The sequence below is a fragment of the Erinaceus europaeus genome, chromosome 8 (assembly GCF_950295315.1).
Source record: "Erinaceus europaeus chromosome 8, mEriEur2.1, whole genome shotgun sequence".
In the NCBI taxonomy this organism is placed as follows: Eukaryota; Metazoa; Chordata; class Mammalia; order Eulipotyphla; family Erinaceidae; genus Erinaceus; species Erinaceus europaeus.
Window position 1 is genome coordinate 81,193,945 of NC_080169.1, and position 22,880 is coordinate 81,216,824.

The 22,880-nt window shown below is 38.3% G+C and overlaps 1 protein-coding gene across 1 annotated transcript in view; it reads left to right on the forward strand.

The window, feature by feature from the left end:
* Nucleotides 1-22,880, forward strand: part of ZNF277 (zinc finger protein 277) — a 127,142-nt gene that overhangs the window by 99,299 nt on the left and 4,963 nt on the right. The window contains exons 6-9 of the mRNA XM_060196440.1: nucleotides 3,040-3,150; nucleotides 5,245-5,377; nucleotides 19,026-19,093; nucleotides 20,531-20,627. Coding sequence (XP_060052423.1) covers nucleotides 3,040-3,150; nucleotides 5,245-5,377; nucleotides 19,026-19,093; nucleotides 20,531-20,627 — 409 coding nt within the window. The remainder of the gene's footprint in view (nucleotides 1-3,039; nucleotides 3,151-5,244; nucleotides 5,378-19,025; nucleotides 19,094-20,530; nucleotides 20,628-22,880) is intronic.

Here is a 22,880-nt window from a genome sequence, read left to right on the forward strand (position 1 = left end):
TCCAGGTGGGAAGCCGGGGGCTTGAACCGGGATCTTTAGGCCAGTCCTTGAGCTCTGCGCCATGTGCGCTTAACCCACTGCACTACCGCCTGCCTCCCACAATGTAATAATCTTAAAGTCAGAAATGTTCTACTAAAAGATTGTCAGTAGCAATGGTTGTGTGCTTTAATGTGCATTCACTTAAGTGTAATTCATTTAGTTGCATCCTCTAGGATCAGTTAGTTGTAACAACATACAGTGTACAGTTAGAAAAACAAAAATTTGTGCCCACTTGAAAGTAGTCTTTTTTTATTAGTGATAGAATAATGATTTTCAAGATTGTAAGATAAGAGTGGAGTGCAGTTCCCACTGCCAGAATTCCGTATCCTGTCCCCTCCATTAGAAGCTTGCCTATTCTCTATCCCTCTGGGAGTATAGACCAAAGATCTTATAGGGGGTGCAGAAGTTGGGAGTTCTGACTTCTGTAATTGCATCTTCACTGGACATGGGCATTGACAAGCCTCAGTCCGTACTCCTAGCCTGTTTCTATCTTTCCCTAGTGGAACAGGGAGGTGGGGTTCCAGGACATATTAGTGAGGTCATCCATCTAGAGAAGTCAGGTTGACATTATGGTAGCATCTGCAACTTGGTGGCTGTAAAGCAGAACAAATTGTTTAATAATCAGTAACTTAAAGGTAAGAATAGAGCAAATGAGATTTGAGGTCCTCATGTTGGAAGAAGCTAGAAAATCTATTTTAGGTATACTCCAAGGGACCTATGACTTTATTAATTTTTGCCTGAGCCCACAGCTAACATGTAGGTGGGCTGAACATATTGTCTGGGAAGATGGTGTCAGAGTTGAGAATAGAACTAGAAAACTGGATCAGGGCAGGGAGTTACTCCCAAATATGGAAAAAGGATATACATACCATTAACTATAAACCTCATCATTCTGACCTAGGACCCATGTCTATTCGTATTTAGCACAGGAGTCTGTGTAACCTCTGCATCCCTGTCAATGTGAGGTCACATTTCATGGGCACAGCTAGCAGCATTCTAGGCTGCACTCATTTCAGGACCAGTCTTCCTTGAGTAGCAGCGTGTGTTGGCCCAGCCTCCCTTCAGAGAGTGGGGCAGTTTCTATCATTGTTGTTCTGAAAGTAGTCTTTTCTGAAATAAATCAGTAACATCACAGTCTAGCACAGTACAGAAGCTCCCCTAATAGCATCATTTTATTTAACATCTGTTGTTATAATGTTGATGTGAATAAAAGAATCCTAGCCAAAAGGACATTATTCAAGAACCTGGTTTTGTTATACATCATTTCTATCATACTTTCCAAGGACTTTGAGTGAAGAATTATTACAACTGACATTCTTTTCTAGAAATTTTTTGAAGAGGCTAAATATTAATTTTCATTCTTAAAATGTTTGATTAGCATATTAATGTTTAAAATACCAGTGGTGGAATTCTTAATTCTCATATAGATTCATTCGCATTCAGAAAAATATTTGAAAATTAGCAGTTATGCTTCTAATATTGTTCTTGCACTTCAGAGGACCTTATAATGATGACAGCTGAGGCTAAGCTTGAAAGCCATCTCGCTATCAAAAAGTTTGCCAAGCATTGGTACTGACGATCTTTTAGAATAGTTCTGATTTTTAACATTATTACATTGTGATTATTATTGTTAAGGATTTTTAAAATTAATATATGAAAAGCTACAATTTATATTTTAGTTTTCTCATGAATATTACTGGATATTGATAAGATTTAAAATGTAATGATAAAGTACTGGCTCTGAAGTCTTTGTGAGCCCAACATGCACTGTGAAGTACAAATACTCACAAATATTTATGAGAAGGATCAATATGGGATGATCTCACAAATATTTATTTTATTCAAAATTATCAGAAAGAGTTGTTAGATAAATGGGCATGCTATCTATGAAATTAATAAATGTGGCCATAAACCAGAGCTGAGCAATGCTCTGGTGTTTCTCTCTGTGGCTTTCCCTACATCTCTTTCAAAAATAATAAATAAATAAATAAAAAGAAATTAATAAATGTATTCCCTATATGGTAAAAAAGAAATTAACATTTTCTTTTTAAAAGTAGTTGCTTTATTTTACTTTCCAAAGGGGATAAAATGCAAAAAATATACATATATATATAGAGAGAGAGAGAGAGAAAGAGAGTATTGGAGCTAACTAAGTGTCCAAATAACCTAGATAAAATAAACTGTATAATTTGTCATTTTATATATAGTCTATCAGTAGATTTGTTCTAAAGACTTCTCCAAAGCTGTCACCTATATTTTCTGTACTAAATGATGATAAAGGTCCAAAAGAATATATTTTATGCATAGGATTTTTTGCTATGTAAGACTGAATTTCCTTCACTGATAAACTAATCAACAGGCTGGGCATTGTATATTTAGGTTATCATAACTCTTACATGTAATTAACTGTGATAAGTATGGGTTTTGACTAAATATCTGTAAATGCAGGTCATACTTCTCCTATGTGATTGTCTTTTTTTCTTCCCCAAAATGAACTGGAAATGCAGGCAAAGCACAGTTTATTTAGAAGTTTAGAGGATAAAAGTAACCTTACCCAGTAGCAGAGAATAGAACAAATTGGAACTCTTACAATAACTGGTGTGATTATATGTATACTTACATGCTTTGTAATAGGTCACCTGGAGCCCAAATGTCCCAGTGCCTAATACTTTCTTGTACTTCTAGCTTGTGTGCATTCTCTTTTTAAGATTTATTTATTTGGTATAACAAAGAGAAATTGAGAGATAAAAAGAATAGAGAGGGAGAGATTTAGGGAAAGAGAGAAAAGTACCTGCAGCACTGCTTCACGAGCAGTGAAGCTTTCCCTCTGCAAGTGGTGACCAGGGGCTTGAACCTAAGTCTTTCTGCATTGTGACATGTGCACTTAAACAGGTGTGCCACCACCAGCCCTTTTGTTAGCATTCTCCAAATGCTAGTCTTAGCCTAATCTGTCCATATGTTATTTTGAATATAATACAGATTGCTTACATTATTTCCTAGATCTATTCTTTTGAACCACATGGCCAGAGAACATGCTTTCAATATTGGATTGCCAGATAATATTGTAAACTGCAGTGAATTTCTATGTATGCTACAGAAAAAGCTTGATAAGTAAGTACACTTTTATAAAACATGTCCTGAAACTATTTTAATCATAGAGTCTGTGGTCATAAAAAATGACTTAATAGTCAGAGGTGATTAAAGAAGTGAATTTTTATCATTTCTCTCAGTGTGGAGGAGTTCTCATTTTAGATGTCAGTCCTGTTTTTGTCTATATAACATCGTCTTTTAGTATGATATTTTAACTTTAAAATATCATATGTACCAAGAGTATATATAACACAGAAGATAGTTTTAGTGACTTATAAAGAGCATACTTGCTATCTACCCCAAGTAGTAAATATTAATGTCCCTATTGTGTTATTCACTTTCTCATTAATACATCTCTAAAAATCACTTATTTAATTTTAGACGGTAAATTTCTCTAGTGTTCACAATAAGTTTTCTACAAATTTAGTAAAGTAAGTATATTGTCAAGTTGTATGTCATTTAGCTTCATCTGAGATATAATATACTTCTTTTTGCTTTTTAGTTCTTAACTCAAACTTATATATCATAGTGTTCTGCTGTCCCTAAGGTCATATTCTGGCAGTCTTGAGTAAATAGAGCTTAACTTGTATAAATAAGAAAGTTCTGTTGTTACCATAACGACTAGAGTGTTTGACATGGAAATATGAGGTCCAGAGCTATCCCTGGAATCACATATGCCAAGATGTTGCTCTGTTTCTCTCTCTCCTGTCTTTTCCCCTCTCTTGTGTTAACAGATAAATAAATCTTTGCAAAAAAAAAAAAAATTACAGGCAGTTCTGTCATTCTTAATATTAGAAAAAAAACTATTTAGTTAAAACTGCTAAATACTCCTCTTTAACTAATGAACTGCCAGTTAGTACAAATATTTGAGCAAAAAGTACATAAGAAAGATAATTACAACTATCATTTATTTATCACTTACTGTGTGAGATGTACTAAGTATTTTATTTCTATATTGTATATATAATATTGTATATAGTACCATTTATGTATATTGATTCATACAGAATTGATTCATATGTATGTATATTATTAAGTTATCTAATTTAGAGAACAGGAAATTATAGAACAGGAAAAAAATGACAACAGAGAAAGTAAGTAACCTGACCAAGTCCTACAGCTACTTAGTAGGTATTGAAGCTAGGAACCAAGCCCTGTAAGTCAATGTACAAGAGTGTATCAACCGGGCCTGGGTGGTGGCACACTTGGCCGAGCACACATGTTACAACACAAGGACCAGGGTTCGAAACCCCTTCTCTACCTGCAGGGAGGAAGCTTTACAAGTGGTAAAGCAATACTGCAGGTTTCTCTCTGTCTCTTTCCCTCTCTATCTCCCTCCCTCTTCTTGATTTCTTTTTTTTTTTTAATTCTTTTTTTTAATGTTTTATTTATTCCCTTTTCTTGCCCTTGTTTTATTGTTGTAGTTATTATTGTTGTTGTCGTCGTTGTTGGATAGGACAGAGAGAAATGGAGAGAGGAGGGGAAGACAGAGAGGAGGAGAGAAAGATAGACACCTGCAGACCTGCTTCACCGCCTGTGAAGCGACTCCCCTGCAGGTGGGGAGCCAGGGTTCGAACCGGGATCCTTATGCCGGTCCTTGTGCTTTGCGCCACCTGCGCTTAACCTGCTGCGCTACAGCCCGACTCCCACTTCTCGATTTCTGACTGTCTATCCATTACGTAAAAGAAGATAATACAAAATAAAATAAAATAAAATAGTATACCAACCAATGAACTGGTTTGCCATACACAGTGAAGGAATTCAGTGCTACTTATCATAACAATGATTTGAAGAGGACAACTACATTTTAATTTTATAAAATAGGTAATTTATTAGTAAATCACCACAGTCATTTGTGGATTTTAGCTATCTTTGTCCCATATTTAACCAAGTAGTTAAGTTGGCCAGCATCCAACTACAAAAGAGAACATAGTGTGCGTCTAACAAAGCTGAGTGAATAAAGTGAGGCATATCCGCCAAGGGTATTCTATCCCATTTGAGGATTGTTTGCGAACTAAAATGAGTCAATATGGCACTCAGAAATGATAAGGAGCTGATTGTATCAACTATCCAAGAGAAGTGTTTAAGCTTTCACTATTAGTATATTTGTTTTAGCCTGCAGTGTTTGTACTGTGAGAAGATCTTCCGTGACAAAAATACACTTAAAGATCATATGAGGAAAAAACAGCATCGAAGGATCAATCCCAAAAACAGAGAATATGACCGATTTTATGTCATCAATTATTTGGTAAGACTTTCTTTTCATAATATAAAATCTGATTATATTTTTGCAATTGAAATTTTGCAAAACATAATTGAAGGACATTTCCAATAAGTGGTTGGCTTTAAAATGGTTACTTTACAAAGTATAGCTTGATTTGATTTGCCAGATGCTCATATGGTAAAAAAAAAAAAAAAAAAAAAAAAAAGTGATGTCTCTGGAACTCATAGTCATCTTGAACAAATAAAATGTAATTCCTGAGATACTCATACAGTCTCCCTAATTCTTGTATTCTTGTTACTTACTGTGTTACCTTAATGCCGTGTTACCTTAATGCCAGATATGAGTCAATCTATTCAAAAACCATGTTGTTGACCAATAGATATGCTAGGAGGTGTTACATAAAATTTTTTTCCTCTTTTTCTTTTCTTTTGTTTTTTAATTTATTTTTTAGATCTTATATTTTTATGAGTGATTTAATAGTGATTAACAAGATTGTGGGATAAAGGGGGTATAATTCCACATAAATCCCACCACCAGAATTCTGTACCCTTTCCCCTCCATTGAAAGCTTTCCCTATTATTTATCCTTCTGAGAGTATAGACCAAAGATCTTTATGGGGTGCAGAAGGTGGAAGGTCTGGCTTCTGTAACTGCTTCTGTAACTGAGCATGGTTGATGGCAGGTCAATCTATACCCCCAGCCTTTTTCTATCTTTCCCTAGTGGAATAGAGCTCTGAGGAGGTGGGGTTCTAGGACACATTGGTGCGGTTGTCTGCCCAGGGAAGTCAGGATGGCATCATAGTAGTGTCTGCAATGTGGTGGCTGAAAAGTATTAAGATATAAAGCATAATAAGTTGTTTAATAAACAGGAACCTAAAGGTAAGAATAGAGCAGATGGGACTAAGGGTCTTTGTAGAAAGAAGCTAGGAAGTCTATTTTAGGTATACTCCAAGGGACCCATGACTTTATTAATTTTTGCATGAGCCCCACAGCTAGCATGCAGGTGGGCTGAAAGTATTGTCTGGGAAGATGATGTCAGAGTTAAGAATATAACTTGAAAGCTGGTCTACGGCCATACCACCCTGAACACACCCCATCTCATCTGATCTCGGAAGCTAAGCAGGGTTGGGCCTGGTTAGTACTTGGATGGGAGGACTAGAAAGCTGGATCAAGGCAAAGAGTAGCTCCCAAATATGGAAAAAGTATATACATATTGTTAACTGTAAACCCAATTGATCTGACCTAGGGCCCATGTCTATTCATATTTAGCACAGGAGTCTGTAGCCTCTGCATCTCTGTCAGTCTGAGATCGCATTCCATGGACACAGCTAGGAACATTCTAGGCTGCACTTATTTCAGAACCAGTGTTCCTTGAGCATGTTGACCCAGTATCCCTTCAGAGAGTGGGGCAGTCCCTACCATTGCTACTCTACATTGAAGGCAAGGTCCTATAGAGGCCCACAAGAGGGCTTATGATGATGTTCCTGATGGATGTGACCAGTGGTGGTGGAGAGAGGGATCTGTTAGAGGTCCAGGTCCATCATATCTATGTGAGAATCAATGGATTCCCTGACTAGAGCTCCAAATGATAGGGTGGTCTGGTAGTGATCAAGATAGCCATCCCTAAAGTGTGCCAGTCTTTTGCCTTTATCCAGCTTTTGTAGTCCTTACTTTATCTACAAGGTTTGCCTTAGAATGACTGGGGGAAGGGGGTCGGGCGGTGGCGCAGTGGGTTAAGCGCATGTGGCGCAAAGCGCAAGGACCAGCGTAAGGATCCTGGTTCGAGCCCCCGGCTCCCCACCTGCAGGGGGGTCGCTTTACAGGTGGTGAAGCAGGTCTGCAGGTGTCTATCTTTCTCTCCCCCTCTCTGTCTTCCCCCTCCTCTCTCCATTTCTCTCTGTCCTATCCAACAACAAATGACATCAACAATGGCAATAATGATAGCCACAGCAAGGCTACAACAACAAGGGCAACAAAAGGGGGAAAAGATGGCCTCCAGGAGTGGTGGATTCATGGTGTAGGCACCGAGCCCAGCAATAACCCTGGAGGAAAGAAAGAAAAAAAGAAAAAAAAAAAAAAAAAGAATGACTGGGGGAAGTGAAAGAGGATAAGGGAGGAGGGCATCTAGGCCTAAGTATAAAATATTTAATTAAGTACTTTGTGGTATCTTTATAAATATTCTCTTCACTCCTCCTCTCCTCCCCACAAAAAAAAAAAAATCCATATCATTCTCTGTGTCAGTTTATTTTTAGCGGCAATCTTAAAGAAACCAACTTTTTCACTAGGCAAGAGGACTTTTGTCTAACCATCTCATCCTAACCAAAAGAAATTGTAATCTTCATAGCCCAGCAAAGGATGCTGAATTTTCTGAACAAGACAAATCATAATGTATTAAAAATCCTTGGCATGTTAAATCTATTAGTTCTTCTAGTCAAACAAAACTCCTCAGTCCCCACCTGCAGGGGGAAGGCTCACCCTATCTCCCCCTTCCATCTCAGTTTCTCTCTTCCTCTGTCCAATTAAATAAAGTTTTAAAAAAGAAGAGATAATCTGTTGGGGGCAGGAGACAAATATCTGGGAATCTGGAAGTTTAAAGGGTGGGGGACGTTGACTGATACAAGAATCTGACTGCGGGTGTTAGTACCCTACTGCCTACAAAGAAGGTAAGCTGCTAGCATAAAGAAACATTAATTTCAGGCCAGTCAAGTAGATCACTTGGATAGTGTACTGCTTCGCCATATGTGAGACCTAGGTTTGAGACTGGTCCCCACTATATTGAAGGAAGCTTCAGTATTTTAGTCTCGTTTTTGTCTTGCTGCCTCTCTGTCTCTACCTAAAGGAGGTGGGAAGAGAGACCTATTCATACTCACAGGTAGAAACTAAGAAAGAAAGAAAGAAAGAAAGAAAGAAAGAAAGAAAGAAAGAAAGAAAGAAAGAAAGAAAGAAAGAAAGAAAGAAAGAAAGAGAAAGAAAGAAAAAGGGGGGAAGAGAAAGAAAGAAAGAAAGAGAAAGAAAGAAAGAAAAAGAAAAGAGGAAAGGAATGGAAGGGAGAGGAGAGGAGAGGAGAGGAGAGGAGAGGAGAGGAGAGGAGAGGAGAGGAGAGGAGAGGAGAGGAGAGGAGAGGAGAGGAGAGGAGAGGAGAAGAGAGGAGATGGTGAAACTTGGACTAGGTGTAGTACAGTAGAGGATTCTGGGGTAAGGCAATGAGGGGTTGGGGGCCGACATCAGGATGATTGTGAAAAAAGTCATGAGGGGGCAGGTGGTGACACACCTGGTTGAGCACACATATCACAATGCACAGGGACCTGTGTTCAAGTCCCTGATCCCCACCTGCAAGGGAAAAGCTTTGCAAGTGGTGAAGCAGTGTTGCAGGTGTCTCTCTGTCTCTCTCTGTCTACCACCCCTGCCCTCTCAAGTTCTGGCTGTCTCTATCCAATAAATAAATAGAGATAATAAAAAAATTAGAAACAAAAGTGAGTGAATGGTAAGGATAGGGATTTCTTTTTCTGACATAGAAACAAGTATAATGTTTTCGTCTCAGTATGAATGAATTAGAATCCAAATTCATTGGTCACAGAAGGCTAATTGAATATAATCAATCATTTTGTCTATTGAACAGAAATAAGCATATCCTGCATTATGTTGGAAATCTTTGCTTTGGGGTGGAGATTTTGTCTGTTCTAATCCTTATACTGTTAAAGAAAAACTCCCCTTGAGAAACAAGTTTAGCATGTGTTTGAAGATTGACTCTGAGAGGTTACCATGGTTTGCTACAAATGTTTTACAACTAGCTAAAGGCAAAAGTGCCCTTTGAATTCTTCAATCTTCTCTTGAAATCATTCAGTCATTAATTCCTATAGCAAGTGCTGCTTCAGGGCCAAGACTAATGCAATAGAGAATGGACTTCAGTATTACCTCTAAGAAATAGTCAGCTACTGCTGACAGTTATGGAAACCATTTAATACTACTTCCTTCCAGGACTCTTTTAAACTAATATTCAAAAGCCTGAAACCAACAGAACATTATATAGCCATAGGTGTTTACTATTTAGAAGGAGACTTCAAAGGGAGTGCTCACTCAAATTCTGCTTACAGTTTTAAAAATGTAAGATACTGATACTTTAATTACTGAGCCTCAAGTAGTGATAGTGTCAAAACTGAAATTGTCTGTGAGGGCCAGCTGTATCTAGACAAATATATTGGACTACAGTGCCTGAAATACCCATCTTTTATGTGGCAGGAGTCATGACTGAACAGCAATGTTTCAAGAAAATTAACGATTTTAATTACATTCAAAATGAAAATTAAGTCACTTTCATATAATATCAACAGAATTCATTTTATTTTTTAATATTTCTTTATTTATATTACTGGATAGACACAGAGAGAAATTAAGAGGGGAGGGCAATACATATAAGGAAAGAGACAGATAGATACCAACAGCCCTGCCTCACCACTTGTGAAGCTTTCCCTCTGCGGGTGGGAACCAGGGGCTTGAACCCAGGTCCTTATGCACTGTATGTAATGTGTGTGCTTAACCAGGTGCACCACCACCTGGCCCCAGAATTCATTTTCTAACCAGCAGCATTTGAGTATTTGCTATGTGTCAAGCACTTAGGTCTTTCAATTAAATCATTTCATCTTCACCATATTCCTAAAGTACTGGTTTTATCATTCTCTTTATATTATAGATTAAGGAAATAAGACACAGAGGTATTGGGTAACTTTCATTTATACATATACACATATATATGTATTTTAAAGAAGTTTAGCAGCTTTTCTTTATTTTTCTATTATCTTTATTTATTTATTTATTGGCTAGAGACAACCAGAAATTAAGAGGGAAGGGGGAGATAGAGAGGAAAAGAGAAGAAACACCTGCAGCCCAGCTTCACCACTCGTGAAGCTTTTCCCTTCAAGTGGGGACCAAGGGCTTGAACCCAGGTCCTTGTGCACTGTACTGTGTACACTTAACCAGGTGCACCACTGCCTAGCCCTTTGGGTAGCTTTCCCAAGGTTGCATAACCTCCCCTTCAATTTCGCCTTAGTTTTTTTTCTTTATTGGAGGATTAATGTTTTATAATTGACAGTTGATACATTAGTTTGTACATGCATAACATTTCTCAGTTTTCCACACAACAATACACACTTTCCCCACTAGGTCCTCTGCATCATGTTCCAGGACCTGAACTCTTCCCCCCCTCCACCTCAGAATCTTTTACTTTGGTACAATACACCAACTCCTTAGTTTATAATAAATGAAATATTATCAGTACCTTAGTCCCTACCTTTTTGGCTTTGGATTGGGTTCTTTGGGTAAAATAATAGTGATGAATTCATAATCATCTATCCAATCTCCACTGTCTATTCTTATAACAAAGTAGAAAGTTAGCAAAGGTAAAGCTGATTTGAGCCCTGTTTTTTTTTCTGTTCAGGTAAACAGCAACAATAAATTTTTTTAACCTAAATTGTGTCATGATGCCTTAGCATTTTGAAGGTGATGTCAATTTATTTTTGAAAAGTACTAAAGGGGCTGGGAATATGCTTTACCATGTAAAAAGCATTGTGTTTGAACCCAAGGCATCACATGGGAGCACCACAGCACTGGAGAGAGCTCCACAGATGGCAGAGCAGTGCTGTGGTGATGCACACACACGCACACACATTCCCTCCACTCCTTTCCTATTAGCAAATATAAGAATGAAAAGGTATGATCTGGGAGCCATGTGATTACATATGATTGATTTTATTATTCTCTGGTTTTCATTTTTTTGATTAAAATATATAAAGTCATTTGCAAGCAAGGTAGGCCATTAACCCAATTTTCATAGCTTTATTATTATTAAGAAAATTATGTGCATTTTAAAAAGTTATCTTTCTTTAATAGGCGTGTGTGTGTGTGCGCGCACTTCTATGTATGTATGTATAAGAGTGTTAGGGCTGCAGGTGTACTAGGCAAAGTCTGTATTTTTCCATAATTTGTGTCACCCTCTCATTGCTCAGCATCCATCTGATGTAAGCAATTGAGGGGATGTTCGACTGTCTTTACCAAAATGATTTCTAAACTTTACTTTTCTTGTATGTTTTACTTTCCTGACTCATTAGGAGGCATTGTGTCTTAATTAGAAAAATATGTGCCCTGTATTTTCCCTTGGGTCTTGTTCTTATAGTCATATATTTATATTAGACAGAGTATGAAGTCTGGTGATGATCACATGCAAATAACTTCATTTTTAGTATACTAATGAACACAAGCTTCATTTTTTTTTTTAAATAGTGAATGGTCAGTGCTGTACTGTGTAGATAAGTCCTTACATGTGGTAGCTTAATACTGAGAAAATTGCAGAATAGCCTTTGCCAATGACTTAGAGGTTTGGCAAAGAAAGATATTCTTTTTTTTTTTTTTTGCTTTGGTATTTTTTTTTATTTTTTTATTGGGGAATTAATATTTTACAGTTGGCAGTAAATACAAGAGTTTGTGCATGCCTAACATTTCTCAGTTTTCCATATAACATTACAACCCCCACTAGGTCCTCTGTCATCCTTTTCTGGACCTGTATTCTCCCTGCCCCCACCCACCCCATGTCGCGTCCACCCTTGCCTGCAAGGATCACACAACGCCGAGTTCTTCTTCAAGCAGTTTATTCGGGAACCTTGAACAGCAAAAAGCCCCGCTATAACCTAACCTCCAACTTATATACTCATGGGTCAGCCAATCCCAAGGGCACATGTGGCAGCTGCTCATAGGCACACGATCATGGAAGCAAGCGCGCTCTCAGTCTCAGACCATTTATGGAGTTGTTTACTTCTCCCTGTGGTCTGGAGGGTAGAGGAGGCTGGCGCCATCTTGGGGCGCGGCACATGGCTCTCCACAACCCCAGAGTATCTTACTTTGCTGCAATATGCCAATTCCAGTTCAGGTTCTACCTGTGTTTCCTCTTCTGATCTTGTTTTTCAACTTCTGCCTGAGAGTGAGATCATCCCATATTCATCCTTCTGTTTCTGACTTATTTCACTTAACGTGAATTTTTTAAGCTCCATCCAAGATCGGCTGAAAACGGTCACCATTTTTTATAGCTGAGTAGTATTCCATGATGTATATATACCACAACTTGCTGAACCACTTATCTGTTGTTGGACACCTGGGTTGCTTCCAGGTTTGGGCTATTACAAATTGTGCAGATAGGAACATATGTGTACAGAGATCTTTTTGGATGGGTGTGTTGGGTTGCTTAGGATATATCCCCAGGAGAGGAATTGCAGGATCATAGGGTAGGTCCATTTCTAGCCTTGAGAGAGTTCTCCAGACTGTTCTCCACAGAGGTTGGACCCATTAATATTCCCACCAGCAGTGTAGGAGGGTTCCTTTGACCCCACAACCTTTCCAGCATTTGCTGCTGTTACCTTTTCTGATGTATGACATTCTCACAGGAGTGAGGTGGTATCTCATTATTGTCTTTATTTATATTTCTCTGACAATCAAAGACTTGGAACATTTTTTCATGTGTTTCTCAGCCTTTTGGATCTCTTCTGTGGTGAATAGTCTGTCCATGTCCTCTCCCCATTTGTGGATGGGGTTATTTGTTTTCTTGTTGTTGAGTTTGGCAAGCTCTTTATATATTTTAGTTATTAGCCTCTTGTCTGGTATATGGCATGTAAAGATCTTCTCCAATTCTGTGAGGGGTCTCTTGGTTTGCATAGTAGTTTCTTTTGCTGTGCAGAAGCTTTTTAATTTGATGTAGTCCCATAGGTTTATGCTTGCCTTAGTCTTCTTTGTAATTGCATTTGTTTCATTGAAGATGTCTTTAAAATTTATGTGGAAAAGAGTTCTGCCAATATTTTCCTCTAAGTATCTGATAGATTCTGGTCTGACATCCAAGTCCTTGATGCATTTGGAATTTACTTTTGTATTTGGTGAAATATAGTGGTTCAGTTTCATTCTTCTGCATGTTTCAACCCATTGTTTCCAACACCATTAATTGAAGAGACTTGCTTTCCCCATTTAATAGTCTGGGGACCTTTGTCAAAGATTAGATGTCCATAGGAGTGGGGGCTTACTTCCAGGCTCTCATTTCTATTCCACTGGTCAGTGAGTAGTCTACTCATGTTCCAGTACCAAGCAGTTTTGATGACAACGGCCCTATAAAACAATTTGAAATCTGGGAGTGTGATGCTTCCAGTTCTGTTCTTTCCTCTCAGGACTGTTTTGACAATTCTAGGTCTTCTCTGGTTCCAGATAAACATTTGTAGCAAGAAAAGATATTATTTACCACTTTGGACTCAAAACATTTATTGTTAAGCAATATTTGCCCTCATTGTTGAGAATGTTGATACCTTAGGTGGCCTATACTTCTAGCAATGATCTTAAGCCCAAGTCTAGAGAGACCAAATAACACATGAAAGATTTAATTCATCACCAAAAATTCCAAGTAAGGATCCTGTTACCATTGTTGAAGCCATTGTTGATATCCACTGTTGATATTTGTAATGAGGTTCAGATATTTCATGACAACTCTGGGAAGTACATTATAGAGTTCAAATGAACTGTTTCTAATGTTGTTATAATAAATCTCTACATGTCTGAATTTATGTATCATTTAGCTGATAAATAATGAGAGCTTCAGAACCTGTTGTTAAATTAAATGATGGGATTTTCTTTTTTCCCTGAGTCATAATGGCAATCATAGTCCTTTACTTTTAGTAAAACATATTTTGTCATTAAAAATAAATGTTTAGAGTGAACTTTGGATATCTCCCTCAAAAAAAGGTATTCAACAAGGATGTGTTTGGATTAGAGAGAAATCTCACTACATCCCTTCTTAGTGCACTGTCTGACTTGTCAATAGATACTAATCTATTTAGGAGAGAAACAGAGCCAGAGCATTACTCTAGCTCATGCTATTTGCATAGCTCAGATTCCTCTGGGACCAGCTCTGGTGCTTTGGTGCCTTTCAGTTTCAGCATATGCTGAGGCAGTAGTTCTACAGCAGCAACAACAGATCTACAGTCTCCATGCATGCAGAACCACTGGAGACAAATATCGGGGAATCTGGAAATTTAAGAGGGGCCATGTTTTTATACAGAAAGATACCAAGGGAGACACCAAGGCACCAGAGCTTATTCAGTAGAGAGAGGGGAAAGGGGGAACAAATGGTTTAAGGGAAAAGAAAGAAATTGTTGGGCCAAAAGAAATCATTCCAGCTCAGCATTCCAAGAAGTCTTGCTAAAACTCTCACTAAATTTGCTAGACATAGTCCTAAAAGAATGAAACTCTTCTATGGACTCTAAGAGATAAAAGGTATTTGAGTAAACATGTTAGTATCAAATATGCCTGCAACAGTGTGCCATATATACATTAACTCATTAAATCAATCTACAAAAACTTTTTGAGGAAGATCTGAATTGGCATCAAGTTTTTAAATCTTTCCAGTTGCAATTCAGTTTTTGTTTTGTTTTTGTGCTTTCATAGTGCTCATTGCATGCCTAACTCTGGGTATGTAGCAATGAATAAAGGATTTGACCTCATGAGCAGTCTAGTAGAGGAACCAATTATTAAAAAAAAAAATTTTTTTTTTAAGTATGGGGGCTGGGCGGTAGCGCAGCAGGTTAGGCGCACATGGTGCAAAGTGCAAGGACTGGCGGTAAGGTCCCAGTTCAAGCCCCCAGATCCCCATCTGCAGGGGAGTCACTTCACAGACGGTAAAGCAGGTCTGCAGGTGTCTGTCTTTCTCTCCTCTTCCCTTCCTCTCTCAATTTCTCTCTGTTCAATCCAACAACAACAGCTATAACAAAAATACAACAACAACAAGGGCAACAAAATGGGAAAAATACCCTCCAGGAGCAGTGGATTCATAGTGCTGGCACCAAGCCCCAGTGATAACCCCGGAGGCAAAAAAAAAAAAAAATACATGGAGATAGAACCTGATTTCACTTGGTCAGTATAGTCAAGAAAAATAAGTCATTTTTGAGGAATGAAAAGTTACCTAAAGTATATTATATTCCATAGAGTATTGTTCTGCAGTCAAAAAAATAAAAGATATTTCTTTGGGGAAGAATGGATGGAATTGCAGGTGATTGTGCTTAGTGAAATAAATAAAGAGATAGACGACAACTGCTGGATGATTTCACTCATACGTGGAATCTAGAGAACTGATAGACGTAAACTTGCAAGAAAAAAAAAAAGGAGAAGGAAATGAAGATGAGGAAGAAAAGAAAATACAGGGAGCTAGTGGTGGCGCACCTGGTTAAGCATAAAAGGCATAATGCACAAGATCCCAGTCCTCACCTGCAGGGGGAAAATAGTGAAGCAGTGCTGTAGGTGTCTCTCTGTCTGTTTCCCTCTCTAGCTCCTCCTTCCCTCTTGTTTTCTGCCTTGATCCAGTAAGTAAATAAATACAATAAAAATTGTTTGTAAAGAAAAAGCAAACTGTTACAAAGACTTTGTGAGGACTATGATGGTTATCTTTGGGAGGTGGTAGGGGTGGGGACACAAAACTTTGGTTGTGGGTGCTGTGTGGAACTATACCCTATAGCCTTAAAATCTTGTAGCCCACTATTAATCACAAATTTAAAAAGAAATGGAGAAAAATAAGTCACCAAAATAGGGGATATTTGGGAGATGGTAGCGGGGGGGGGGGGCAGTGATGACATTTAAACAAAGACCAAAATGACTGGGACAGGCAAATATGAGAGTGAACAGTATTTCAGGCAGATTATCCAACAGATGAAAAAGTAGCTGGGTGGAAGTGAGCTTGCTGTGTTCATAGCATAGCAAAGAGACCAGTCTGGTTAAAGCAGACTGAGCAAGAGAAAATGTGGAACATAAGGGATAGAAAGGGAGTCAAGGTAAGAGTTTAGAAGTGCTGGGCTAGTGTGGGGGTGCCTCTTCCTGGGTGCGTACTCTCTGGGTTGGAAAGAGCTCGACCAGAGCCAGCCTGGGCTGCTACTCTCTCAGCGATGCGAGGGAGATGACTCAGGAACCAAGTTCGTGATGAGGCAGTGCAAAAAATTTTTATTGATCAGCGAGCCAAGGCTTTTAAAGGGCAGACCCGGAAGTGGCAAGTCGGAAATGGAAATGGCTAGGAATGGGGTGGAGAAAGGCAAAAAGGGCTGGGAAGGTTGAAACTTCCTTAGCAACTGTTGTGAGGCTTTTAACTGGTGGGATTAATAATACCCTGGAGGCAGGGAGGGGCTTGAGGGTAGAAAGAAGATAGATCAAAGGAATGGAATGGGTGGGGATCTTTCAGGCAAAACAATGATTATGTAGATAGGCCATAGTATCAGGAATGCGGGGTGCTTTGTGAGTCCTGCCAAACTCAACCACATCCGCACAATTTCCCAACATAGAAGTTTTGGCAAAGACTCTAAATTTTGCTGTTAATGTGGTGAGAAGCCAGGGGAGGTTTTATACAAATAGGAAAATGTATCCTTTAGAAAGAGCAATGTGACATGTCTAGGAAATAGATTATGTGGAACCTCAAACAGAAACAGAGTCCAGCTCAGACAGTGTTACAGGGACTCCACCAAGAGTTATTTCTGGCAATTACAGAAGTCAGACCTCACACCTTCTGCGCCTCATAGAGATCTTTGGTCCATACTCCCAGAGGGACAAAGAATAGGGAGGTTTTCAATGGAAGGGATGGGATATGGAACTCTGGTGGTGGGAATTGTATGGACTGTACCTGTCTTATCCCACAGTCTTATCAATCATTATTAAATTATTAATAGTTTTAAAAAATAACTTGAAAAGTAAGAAAACACAAGGCAGAATTTGGACTGGGTTTGGTGTATAGCACCAAAGTAAAAGATTCTGGGATGAAAGGGGTGGGGTTCAGGGATTCAGGCAGTGGGTTAAGGGCACGTGGCAAGAAACTCAAGGACGGGCCAGAGGATCCCGGCTCAAGCCCCCAGCTCCCCACCTGCAGGGGGGTTGCTTCACAAATGGTGAAGCAGATCTGCAAGTGTTTATCTTTCTCTCCTCCTCTCTGTCTTCCCCTCCTCTCTCCATTTCTCTCTGTCCTATCTAACAACAATGACATCAATAACAACAACAATAGAAACTACAACAATAAAAAACATGGTCAACAAAAGGGTCAACAAAACATGGTGGAGACCTTGTAACACTGTCTGAGCTGGACTCTGTTTCTGTTTGAGGTCCTATACAGTCTATTTCCTAGATATCAGTCACATTAAATAAATAAATATATTTAAAAAAAGAAATCTTTAAAAGAAAAAATGGGGGGGTGGGATTCAGGTTCTGTCACATGATGGCAGAGGAGGACCTAGAGGGGGTTAAACTGTTACGTGGAAAACTGAGAAATGTTGTACATGTGCAAACTCCTGTATTTTACTATTGACTGTAAACCATTAGTCCTCCAATAAAGAAAAAAAGAGAAAGAAATATTTCTGTTACTGATGATGTTTGTTTGAAGATTCCCTAAGTGGTTCTTCTTCTCTCTTTCTCTCTCCCTCTCTGACATTTGTGTGTGTGTGTTCCACTTTACTGGGGGTAGGGAGATTAATGATTTACATTGTAGGTGTTGACACATAGGTACACACTCTCATTTCCCCATGATGAGTATCTGCAAGTCACTTTCCCCCAACCGAGGTCCTTTTACATCATCATGCACTAGGCCCTGAACACTGATCTAACCCATCCCTTACTCTTCTTCACCAGAGTCCTTTGCTTTGGTGCAATATACCATACCCAGTCTAAAAAAACAAGTTTTACCTTGTTTTTTCCACTACTGTCCTTGTTTTTAATTTCTACCTGAGTGAGGTCATCTAGTATTTGTTCTTCTCTATCTCACTCAACATGATAACCTTCGAGGTCCATCTAAGATGTGGCAAAGGAGATGACTTCATCATTTTTAACAGCTACATTTTATATATTTATGTATATGAATAAACAACTTTCTTAACCATTCATCTGTTGTTGGGCATCTGTGTTACTTCCAAGTATGAGCTATTACAAATTGCACTGCTATGAACATAGATTTGCATAGGTCTCTTCAGATAGGTGTTTTGTTTACTATGGATATATCCTCTAGAAGATAAATTCTCTGATCATAGTATTCTAAGAAATCTCCAGACTATTTTACACAGGGGTTGGACCAATTTACATTTCCACCAGTCATGAAAGAGAGTTCCTTTTCCCCCACAGCTTGTTCAACAGTTAGTGTTTCTGAAAGAGATTCTTATGTGCCTACAGAGCTAGAAAAGGCTGGAATTCAATTTAAAAGATCAGTTGAAGGGGAGCTGGGTGGTGAGACACCTGTGAGTGTACATGTTATCAGGTGGAAAAACCTAGGTCCCTAGACCCCACCTGCATGGAGGAAACTTCACAAGTTTGAAGCAATGCTGTAGGTATCTGTCTCTCTTCCTCTCTACTTCCTCCTTCCCTCTCAAATTCTCTGTCTCTATGCAAAATAACTAAATAAATCTTCTTTAAAATAAAGACAATTGCAAAAATTTAGTTAAAATATATTCCTATTTCATCCAAAAGAAAGATCTGTTTATTTATAGCATAAACATTTTAGGTCATATGCGTTCATATAACTGAAATTACAATCTTTGTATACCTTACAATCATTTGAATGTTTTTAATTCTGTATCTGTTTTCTCTATCTCTTCTTCCTTCCCTCTATCTCTAATCCTTCTGATCCTCCTACAAAGGAACTTGGAAAATCGTGGGAAGAAGTTCAGTTGGAAGATGATCGGGAGTTACTTGACCATCAAGAAGAGTAAGTGCTAATTAATTACAGTACTTTAAGAGTGGGAAAAATGGCTCTTTAGTTGTGTTTGGAATTGTCATTATAAGGAAACAAAATAAAAAGAAAACCTTTCTAAGTCATGCATCCTTTTTTTATATATAGTAACACTCATGAAGTATTCTTATTGAAAGTTCAATCACATATGAGCCAGTTAATTTAGATATCACAAGTCACATCCCAATGTCCTACTACATCAAGAAAAAAAAAGTTTTAAAAGTGAAAAGGCATGGTAGCAGTCCATCAGAAAAATATCAAAAGGCCAACAACAAAGTAAAGCTCATGATTTCAGAAACATCTAGGGGTTTTAGGGGGTTCCATTTGGGAATAGATCTTTGTTCAACTCTGAAATTTATCCTCCTTTGTTTAGTCATAAATTCTGGAATCATGCATCCTCTTACGTAACAGCAAAAACTTGAGTTAAAGACAACTTTGACATAAAAATTACTAATGTAACGGTTATCCCAATTAGTGTTTTGTTATTAAAGCATTAAAACAAGCACACATGTAATATATAAATCAGAGAAAAATGCAAAATGATGTACTTTGCTTACTTGGTCCTAAGGCCTTGAATTAATATCATTTTTAAACTCTGTATGTGGCTTGTCATTGGAACAGAAAGCAAAAATGAATTGACACTAACCTTGTTTCCTTTTCATCTCCTTGATGACTAACTTAAAACATCCACAGCTTCCTTGCTTGAAATTGTATGATGGAGAAGTGTTCTTTTCAACCTAAAAGGACTCCCTGTTATTCACCCTGTTCTTATTCAAAGCTATTCAACCTTTCTTTTTCTCCTGGGATTTTGATTTTCCTGGTATGAAAATGATAGAGTTTTTTATTTTTTTCAAAAGACAAGAAGGGGAGACATATTAAAGTCCTGAAAGATTTCAGGGGCGCTACCACCACTAGGCTTAACACTTACCGCATTTTAAATGATCAGTATTTTCTGCATGAAAGACATCATTTTTGCCTTTTTTAAAATACACCACTTGTTATACAGAAACACACTCTCATCATCACACCTCACATCGTGTTTTTAGTGGTTGTAGTTAATGAGAATGTGTCCTGATATGTCTGCTTTACAAATTAAACTTAGTTGTCTCAGAAAGACAGTGCACTCATTCTCTAGAGAAATAGCTGCTCAGAACAGAGGCAAAAAGAAGAACATGAAGCAGCACCTGCTCACTGTTTACATTAATTTTATGGTGCTGCTCTGAATTTCAAAAGCTGTATCAGAAAGTCATAATATAATGTGACAATCTTTACAAAAATGTCACAGTTGAAAGAGATTGGCAGAGTTTCCTTGAAAAAAAAAAGAAGTAATACCAAGTCACTGTGTAGCAAGCACACTGTCTCAAGGAAAGCAATCTCCATATCTCCATACTTTGTACTTTCTGATTAACACAGTGACTGGTCTGATTGGGAGGAACATTCTGTCTCTGCTGTCTGCCTATTTTGTGAAAAACAAGAAGAAACAATTGAGAAGCTATGCGTTCATATGGAGGTAAGAAACTTTTAAGTTTTGTTTTGTTCTGATGGGGAAGTTGATAATTATTGCAACCTTGTCTACTTATATCTTTAGCTTCTCAATCATTAGCACATTCCTAAATGTGCTCTAAAAAAATAAATAAATTAAATAAAAAAGCATCAGGTCAATTCCATCAACAGGAACCAGAAATCAGGGTAGTATAATATAGTTCACAACTAACTAATTGGATCTGTGTTATTATGGAGTTTCAGAGCCCACAGAAGCCATCCCACCTTTGAGATGTGTATGAAATATTTCTAGCTTGGAATGTGAGCAACCAGAGTTAACAATACCCAGGAAATGGAGAGGATCTTTGTCTTTTTCCTGTGTTAATGAATAAGGAGAACAGGAAGGGAGGAAGTTGCCATTCACAAAGCCCTTTGGGAAGGGATATTTGGACTGGGATAGAAGTGGAGATAGAACAGGATTTGGTCTTTCAGCTCTTTCACTTCAAAATATGTGAAAGATTCCATAGTCGCAACACACTTCTGATCCTCAGCTAGAGTGGGAATGGAAAAGGAAAAGATCTAATTATGAACCAAGGGACATTAGACTCCCAGAGGGACAAAGAATAGGAAAGCTATCAGGGGAGGGGATAGGATACAGAGGTCTGGTGGTGGGAATTGTGTGGGGTTGTACCTCTTTTATCCTATATTTTTTGTTAGTGTTTCCTTCTTATAAATAAAAATTTTAAAAAAAAGAAAATAAAGTTTCATATCAAAGAGAGCTGAATATTATCCTGATATGCAGTTGTCAAACCCCAATTGCTATGGTTCTTTCTATTTTATTTGCTTGTAATAAAAACTGAAATAGTAGTAGGATAAAAGTGTAGATTGTAATAAAAAAAAAGATCTAATCATGAATTCCAACATCACAGTTTTAGGTGAGGGCATGGTTATAATAGAAAGATATTACCTAATGATTCTCCTTTTTTATCTTTATTTATAAAATGGAAATATCGACAAGACTATAAGATGGGTACATTTCCATACAATATCCACCCCCAGAGCTCCATATCCCATCCCCTCCCTTGACAGCTTCCCTCTTCTTTATCCCTCTGGGAGTATGGACACAGGATCATTATGGGGTGCAGAAGGTGGAAGGTCTGACTTCTGTAATTGCTTCTTTGTGTTGGCAGGTTGATCTATACTGCCAGTCTGTCTTTCTCTTTCCCTAGTGGGGCAGAAATCTGGGGAGGCAGGGCTCCAGAACACATGTTGGGGTCGTCTGCCTAGGAAAGTCAGGTTGGCATCATGGTATCATCTGGAACTGAAAAAGATTAAGATATAGAGCAGAACAAATTGTTAACTAACCATGAACCTAAAGGCAAGAATATTGCAGGTGAAGATTTGGGGGTCTCAATTTTGGAAAAAGCTAGTAGGTCTATTTTAGGTATATTCCAAAGGGCCCATGACTTTACTAATTTTTGCCTTTGCCTGACATCTAATATGCAGCTGGACCCAGGTTATTGTCTGGGGAGATGGTTTCATAGTTGGAAAAAAAACTAGAAGACTGGATCAGGGAAGAGAGTAGCTATCAAATATGGGAATATAAATATTGTTAACTGTAAACCCCATCAGTTTGATCTGGGGCCCATATCCAGCATAGGAGCCTATGTAACCTCTGCATCCCTGTAAGCCTGAGCTCTCAGTCTGTGGTCATGGCTAGGAACATTCCAGGCCACACTAATTTCAGAACCCATCTTCCTTACGTAGGAGGTAGAGTATGTTGTCCAACCTCCCTTCAGGGAATGGAATTTAATATGCTCTCCCTGGGGAGAGCCCAACCCATCTCTGCCAACAGTAGTACTGACTCTCCTTTTTCATCCCCCTTCACTCCACTTCTGCAACAGCACTGTTCTTATTTCAGTAAAATTAGAACCTAGATGGTGTTAGAAAGGTTGTCGGCATTTATCCATAGGAAAGCAGAGAATCAGTTTCTCTGTAACAGATTGCTAACGGTATATTTATATTGTTTCCAGTGTTGAAATTTGACTCATACTCATAACCTATTATCTTTGGGATGGGAGGCGCTTTACTTGGCTTAGCCTGTGTGGTGATTCTCTTTTCTGCAGTCTTAATCAGTTTCCTCCAGCCCTGCTCAGTTACTTCCAGTAGTAAGGCATCATGGAATAACTAGCTATCTTTTTTCATAATATATATTATTCGTTTTATTTTAGAGAGAGATCAGAGCACTGCTCAACTCTGGCTTATGAAGTAGTGTGGAGGA